Source organism: Athene cunicularia (assembly GCF_003259725.1).
Source record: "Athene cunicularia isolate RWA chromosome 4 unlocalized genomic scaffold, athCun1 chr4_part3, whole genome shotgun sequence".
Lineage (NCBI taxonomy): Eukaryota > Metazoa > Chordata > Aves > Strigiformes > Strigidae > Athene > Athene cunicularia.
Genome location: NW_020799100.1, coordinates 8,472,843 through 8,480,940, shown reverse-complemented (window position 1 = coordinate 8,480,940; position 8,098 = coordinate 8,472,843). Strand labels below are relative to the sequence as shown.

Sequence of the window (8,098 nt, the reverse complement as noted above, 5' to 3'; positions counted from 1 at the left end):
CAGTGTTTTGGGCTTGGGCTAATTAAAGTCTCTCCTAGCAAAGATAATTTGCTTCCTTATTAAAATGAAAGTGCCTAGGATAAAATTTCTAGCTACAGGTAATTCTTTAGGTTTTGAGTTACACTTAGAAATTCCAACAGTGTGTGCAAATGCTGGATAAGTTGATTCTGTTTGAATAGTTAAATGCAGAGAAGATCAGGGCATTTTCTCCTCTGTGAATAGTTATTTCCAGAGGTATAAACCTTCTCCCTGTTCCCCATGAACGCTTTTGCTCTTACTTAGTCCCATAAGCCTTTGAGGCTATTTAAAAGCTATTTTTCTATACTAAAAAAAAAAAAAAAAAAAAAAAATTAGATTTTCACTTAAATTCATGAAAAATTATGAAGAGAGGGGTATATCTTCTGTTCTAGAACCTGTGCTCCAATTTCAAACTTTTTTCTGTGGCCCTGGCTGCAGGACATGAATAGAGCATAACGTATGATCTGTCTCCAAAGCTTTTAATTGAGGGTATCAGTGTCAGATTATACTCAAAGAATATCTCTTCCATCTGTGCTGGTCCATAAATACAGTGTCAGTGCTTGTATGAGCATTTGCATCAGTTATTTATTTTCTGCAGTAATCTTGGACTATAGAATTTTTGTAAACACCCAGCATATAATAGGAATAAGGAAAATATTACCTCATGAGTGAGGTTTCTAACACAAATACTATAATATAGAATTGCAAGTGATAAATGAAGTCTAGTCCGGAGAGTTACCATTTAAAAATTGCTAGAAGCTTATTCACCTGAGGAAAATCCTTTGGAGGTGCTGGAAACACAGCTTGCTGGGAGAGAAACTACATCTATTTTTGTTTGACTTTTGTTTGACTGTAGTCAGGCCTGACACACGCTGATTGCTGTTGCTGGGAACATACATTTCCTACATCAAGAACTAGAAGCTCTGCTGTTTCCAAAATAGATAAATGTCTTGAGTAGGCTTGTTACATTGCACAATTAAGAGAAATAATTAACTTTGTAAGTCAATATAAAATATTACATATTCTAGTATTACATAACAGTTTTATTTTGATGCAATGAACGTTTTAATATGAGTGCCACTTTTTCTTATGAGGAAAGAGGAAGTTTACTGAGAACAGAACTGTTGTACTTTAGCAATATGTACTTGGCTTGCCTTGAAGGTGTCCTTGATGGTGCATCAGTGTGAACACCGCACCTCATCCTTTCTCTTAAAAGTCTAATTAAGTAAGAGATTGAAGGCATAAGATGTAATTTGAATAGCTAGGTTTGGCTTCTAACCAAATAGAATTGGTATGGAGGTACTTTTGCAAGTTCAGCATGTCAGTCTGTTATGCATTATATTTAAAATATGATAAATATTTATTTGGCATGAGTTTGGGATGGTTCGGTTACGGATCAGAACAGCCACATGCAAGTGTCACTAACACTAATAACATTATTGCACCTCTTATTTATTTTGTATTTCGAGAGAAAATGTTTGTAGGAGAATTTTGTAAGGGATGTTTAACAGTTTCAGTCCATAAAAACTGGTACCTTGATTGAAGTTTTAGACATATAGGGATGGTTAATAAAATATGACTAGGTTAAACATCAATTTAAAGCTTTCTGTATGTAAAACCAAGTAGTCCAAGAGAACAATTATGCAGTAGACTTTTTGAAGTGACATCTGCATAGTTACATATAGGCATTTTTTTTTTCCGCTAGTCATTGGACCAGTGAAACCTCACTGCCTACACAACCATGCTTTTGTTCTGTAAGCTCTCCTCTTACCTCAGTACCCAAACTCAGCTTCATGTTCCTTATGACTCTTTTGGGCAGTATATACTCTGGGTAGTCCTGAGTTAAGGTTTCTACTGACACTCATCCATCAAGAATAACAACGGTGTTGTTTCTGACTCGAAACAGAACCATATGGATTCTGAAACTCACTTTCTTGCCTTTTGTTTTGTTTTTTAATTAAATTAAGCTTCTGATCATAGCTTTATTCAGAACATGTTTAAAAGGGGGCAAGGTATTTGTGTTCCATAAAAATTAAACTCCTTTTGGGTAGCTTCATCTTCATCTGTACACTGCAATTTTCAGGCTTACTCGTTTCCAATAACATCATTGCTCTCCTCTTGTATGGGTACTGTGTGCCACCTTTGTCTTAAGTTCATAGGCTGTTCTTCTTCAGGGACATTAAGGTAGAAGTTCTAAAGACTCCTCCTTTCTGCAAGGAAAAAAAAAATCCAGCCTCTAATCCTTTCTTTTTTTCTGTTTTAATATAGATTTAATTGATACCGAAGAAAACCTCAGTCATTGCTGTCAGATAACCTTGTAAGTATACCTCTCTGTGTGACTTTTTGTATGAATACGTTCAGAGAAAAAGGCTGAGTTTTTCTTGATGGGACTGAATTGCCAACAGATGTCTATGAAGAATTACAACTGATTTTTGTCAAGATAGAAACATTTTAAATTACCACAAATGTGTACATATTAGCTAAATTATCTGTTTCTATGAACACTTTACAGTATTTCAAACAAATATGAAATTTCAAAATGAGAAATGCAACCTTTAACTTTTGCTAATGTGAACAATAGGATAACTGGTTGCAAGTGTTTGAAGTGTACACATACACTTTAAAAGTCAAATGGGTGCCAGTTTTAGGACAAAACAAACATTCTTTCCCATTAAGACCTTTTTATCATTATTATTTCAGGCAGTATTTTGAACATTCTGATGAGATTTGTTAGCATGTTCAAAAATTGTTCCAGTAGACTTTATAAGTTAGTGTTCAACACTGAATTGAGTTTTGTTGCTTAGTCAGCTTGAAGATCATCTCACGTATAAAACACACATTTCATACATGTAGAAAGGATTATTAGATGACATCAGTAGGATGCAATTTTTCAAACAGTCCTCTTTTCACACATAGCCTTACAATCCATTCTGCAACCTAGTTCAGTTTTAAAGACTTAGTATTGATGAATCAATAAAAAATGTGAATTGAATATTGTGAAATACCTGTTTAAATCATGACAGTACTGTTATAATTCACTGTGGCATTCACATCTCATCAGTGCTTAGATGACAAAAGGAGCAGGTCCCCATCATTTTAGATATGGTACAAAAAGGGACAGCTCTTGCCCCAGAGACTTCAATTCAATTCACTATTGCCCAGATGCAATAAGAAAGTGGAAAATAACAGTGGAAAGATGATATAATTGCAATAAGTATATTGACTAATGGTATCTATTAATATATAGAGTTAATTAGAAAGTAGTAAGCAAATCAGTGTGTGAAAATGAAATCTGATCTTCAGTTCTTTGTATCTGTTGTAGTAACATGTCCACAGAAAATACTCTGAACATTTTGTGGGTGTTCAGTGTTATACAAGATGCTAAATAACTTAAGTATAATTTATAAAAGTTAATGGTTTTTTTTATAGTAGTGGTCAGTCCAGAACATTGGCTAAAGAATTTAAGTAAACGAGAGCCCAACCCTCTCCTTGCTTTCTAAATTAGTCAGTTCTTGATTATGAGCAAGTACTTTTTTACTGGTAGGACTACTTCTGAAAAAGCTACTACTCAGCCTGAATAAAAGCTATAGTACTGTCTTATTAAATTGTTTGCATTAGTCCAACAAGTCTGCTTTTTATCCAAGTCATTGTTGGAAGGTGAAGAGCAGTGAGAGCTTTCCATGGGGTCTGTTTTAGCATGTAGCACTGTGTCTAATCGTGGGCATGCACTGGAGTTTGCTTACTGTAGTCTTAGCACTGTGGCTGGCTTCTGTTTCAAATGCAAGCTCAACTGCTGCTTTTGGAGCACTGAATTAATTTGAATGAAAAGATACAAGATTTGTAGTATAAACCAGTAAACCTTCATTTTAGAGAACTGGAGCTTTGGGAAGTAAAATTATATCTCTTCTGCTGAGGTTTGATGATGAGGTTAACTAGTTCTGAAAAGAATGTAGCATTCCCTTTTATAAAAAAATATGCAGAATACTCCTTTTTCTGAACAAGTCATTCAATAGTAATTAAAAAAAAAGTTATTTTAAGTATCTGCAGATCTCTTAATTACATTAAATGCTGTTGATATTGGCTACAACGCAACTGCAGATGTTGAAATACTTACTAAAACCCCCAACAGTCTATTAACAGATTTCTGTTCTGCTGTTAGCAGCAGTTGTCTTGTTTAACCTGGAATGTTCATTGTAGCCTCCCTTATCACCTGAGGGTGGCAAATATGTTAATAAAGGTACATTTTGAGGTGTGCCCATGTTCTTTTAATTCTTGATGGAGCCCTGAAAATTTCCCTATTGTCATCCATTCTGTTTATCAGATTCTGTCCATGAAAGACTGGGCTTTGCAGTGAGCTAGTCAGTGTTACTCGCTCCCCTGTGTCTCTGAGGTACTGCTCTTTTTTGTTAGTGCACCTTTGCCTTTATTTTTCCTGCTGTGTGCATCGCTCATGATGTGTTTGCATGCTGTGTTTGCATGTCACGCAGATGAAGATAAGAACCTGTATCTTTTATGTGCCAGTGCAGACTGGTTACAGATCAGTGGGCTAGCCACAACTGTGGTTTGCTATGATGCTTTTGTTTTTCTCTCACTCACCTTTGGTCTTTATTCAGGCCCAGTTCTCCTTAATGAGGCAAGATTTGACACGCAGACAAAATTTTGCCAAATTGGGTTTTATTTTAAATTGGATTAAATTGGTCAAATTGGGTTCCATTTTCCATACCTGGAGTTCTGAAATGTATATATTGAAGTAGGTTTTAGAGGGGGAAAAACAGATTTGTGTAATCCCTTTCCAAGGGTCTGATATTCATAGTTTAAAAATAATAGATTAAAAGTTCAGTTGCTGAGGTGAAGTTAATAGAGTAGTTTTGGAATATTATGTAGTTTTTAGAGTACAACATGTAGACTTTTGAGGACTCAGTATCAAGATATATTTTAATCTAAATGTAAGTTGATAAATTCTGAAAAGCAGTAAAAAAAATCTGTAACTTTTCTCTGTAGTACAAATATTTAGGGGGAAAACAACTGTTGACCTTTCTCATAATTACACAATTGTAGCATTACTCAAGTAGCTTAAAGACAATATTATGATGTGAAGGACAGACTTCATCTCAACAGCCCTGAACTATTCAAACAGAGATAGTGGGGAAAAGTCTTTGAAAAGTAAATATTTGTGGATGCAACAAACAACTATGGAAAAGACCCATCCTCTTTCATCTTGAGAGCAGTACGCTGCTGTATCATGCAGTGTACGTACCTCTTTACTGTTATTTCAGTCTCCTTTGTCTTAATGCATTTGAAGTGAATTCTTAGAAGGACTAAAACTAATGGACTGACTGTAATATTACTGATTTAATTCTTTTTTCTTTTTTTTTTCCTGCTCTCTGCTTGGCTCTGGTCTTCACCCACAGGTGTCCACTGTTGGCTCTCAAAGGTTACTATAATTTTAGCAGCAGCTCTGAAACAGAACTACCTAAGCTTCACTTACTGTTGCTTCTTCCTACGCAAAACTGCACTGCTGCTTTGCTCTTGCCTGCTTCAGAACACAATAAGAGATTTTTTATTTTTAAATACCTGCAATGAAACTTAGGCTAGAAGTATGTGCCATTCTCTTGCTGCCTGTGTACTTGTTAATATCTGTGTACAGTATGCTTGTATTTATTCCATGGTATTTTCTTACCAATGCTAAGAAGAAAAAGGCTATGGCAAAACGTTTAAAAGCTAAACCCATCTCGGACAAACCTGGAAGCCCCTACCGTTCTGTCACTCATCTTGACTCACTAGCAAACATAAACATTCCTGGAGCAGACACATTGGACAAGCTGTTTGAACATGCTTTAACAAAGTTTGGGAAGAAGGACTGTCTTGGGACCAGAGAAATACTGAGTGAGGAAAATGAAATGCAACCAAATGGAAAAGTGTTCAAAAAGGTAAAACTTACAATTTTGTACTTAATTCTGATTTGGTTTTGAGCTGCTTTGAGGCAAGATGCAATAATGGAGGTCTCCTTAATCATCATCTTATTATATAAAACATCCATTTTATAGTAGCTAAAGCATAACAGCATACAGGATGCTCTATTTATTCTACCTCAAGAAAAGTGAAAACAGATTTTTTTTTTTTTTTTTTTTTTTAAATTGTAATGAATGGCAGTGTGTGTGCTTATGGTTATATGCAGCAACTCACATAAGCTTGTAGAGCTGTACCAGCAGCTTCTTGTCATTGTAATTTTTTTTTTTTTTCTCCTCACCAGTTAATTTTAGGAACTTACAGATGGTTATCCTATGAAGAAGTAAATGAGAAAATGAATCGCTTGGGGAATGGACTGACTGCCCTGGGACTAACCCCAAAGAGTACTGTTGTTATATTCTGTGAGACCCGAGCAGAATGGATGATTGTAGCTCTAACCTGCTTCAAGTACAACTTTCCTCGTAAGTGCTGAACTTGTGTACTTCTAATGTATTTCAGAACCATTTCTCAGCCCTGATTTAGCTGTTAAGTATTGTGAATCTGCCAATCCTGTAATTGATGGTGTAAGAATTTCATAAACTTACTCTGCCAATGGTCTGATTCCTAGAAGTTTCCAGTCTATTCTGTGCATTGCACAGATCCCTAAAATTAACTTGATTGTACTTATGAGACTTTCTTCTGATTTTATTGTAGTAATGTTCTAGATATATAGTTACTCTTCTGGTTTTGGTTTTTTTAATACTCTGAAGAAGTCAGTAGTTGTGTTTCCCCAAAATGTGGAATGTTTTTGTAGTATTTCTGTCTGTATCATGATTTATGCATCTGAAACATGAAATGATTACTAGAAGAGAGAAGAATGTTAATCAAAATCATATGCTAGTCTGAGGGGTTCTTGGTGACATTTTTAAGCTGCTCAGGTTCATTACAATTAAGTACATGGGTTTGTTCTTACTTTAAGCTGTCAAAAATCTCTCATCTCTCAACACATACAAACTTCTTGGTGAAGTGGCAAAGGTTACTATGCACTCACATGCCCAGTCTGCATACAACACACTATGACCCGTAGCTTATTTTTGTTGCTGCCTTATGTTTTTGCTTGCACTAGGCTGCTTCTTTTTCTTCCAGTATTAGTAGTAGCTGACTGTGAGGAGAAGGTCATGCAGCAGAGTATACAGAGGGGCTGCTAAACGTCAATTAGGGAAGAACTGACATTGCTACTGAAGTAGGAGAGGATAGTTAATTGGGTCTTGATCCTCATGCTTTAAGAGGCAGGAAGAATCAGCTATATAACATGACTCTCTTTTTATCTCATATTTCGCAGGAATATTAAATTCCTTTAGTGGTCTTTGGAGGTTAGAGTCTGAGGTAACAGACAATACTATTAACAGATGATGGGAAGAGGTGAACTCCTTGGTGTCTGAGGCACCTAATGGCATTACTGTAGCCAGTTAGGGTTAAAAATAATCTAGCAACATAAAACCAGTCTGATTCCTTAGTCTGATATTCTGCCTTGCCCGCATCAATAATTTCATGGGAACAAGCAAAGTAGCTGATGCTGCTGGAAGAGCTGCTTGTAGAAGTGCATAGCTTTAAGCCATGACTGGCGCCCTGCGACACTGAGCGCATCACCTCTCCCCTGAGTTCTGGGTGCAAAGAGCTTGGGGGCAGAACACATGTTCTCAGCTGCTTACTCTGCAATTGCTTCCTGCATTATTGTTGGGTTTTGGTGGATCTATGTTTTGATGATTTTTCTTCTATAGAATAAAATAGCCTCAGTTGGAAGGGTCCTACACTCTAGTCCAACTACCTGACCAACTCAAGGCTAACCAAGAGTTAAAGCATGTTAAGGGCATTGTCCAAATGCCTCTTAAACAGTGACAGGCTTGGGGCATTGACCACCCCTCTAGGAAGCCTGTTCCAGTGTTTGACCACCCTCTCAGTAAAGAAATTCTTCCTATACAACTGTCCTCCTCGTTCCAGAGGTTTCTTGCGGCATAAAATTCAGATGTGGAAAAATCAAAAGCTGTTTTGTTTCTGAATTAGAAAATTCCCCATTGAGCTAATTTTATTCCCCTCCCTCCCCTTCCTTTCCCTCCCCTTCACACCACCC

General features: G+C 36.4%; 1 protein-coding gene across 4 annotated transcripts in view; it reads left to right on the top strand.

The window, feature by feature from the left end:
- The first annotated feature begins 2,286 nt into the window (after positions 1-2,286).
- Positions 2,287-8,098, top strand: part of ACSL4 (acyl-CoA synthetase long chain family member 4) — an 18,894-nt gene continuing 13,082 nt past the window's right edge. The window contains exons 1-4 of one of the 4 annotated variants that reach the window (XM_026848314.1): positions 2,287-2,335; positions 4,340-4,408; positions 5,709-5,948; positions 6,272-6,449. In XM_026848314.1, coding sequence (XP_026704115.1) covers positions 5,721-5,948; positions 6,272-6,449 — 406 coding nt within the window. In that variant the 5' untranslated portion in view covers positions 2,287-2,335; positions 4,340-4,408; positions 5,709-5,720. Of the gene's footprint in view, positions 2,336-4,339; positions 4,409-5,429; positions 5,949-6,271; positions 6,450-8,098 lie in introns of all 4 variants that reach the window. The other 3 variants (XM_026848312.1, XM_026848311.1, XM_026848313.1) reach the window with 3 other exon arrangements.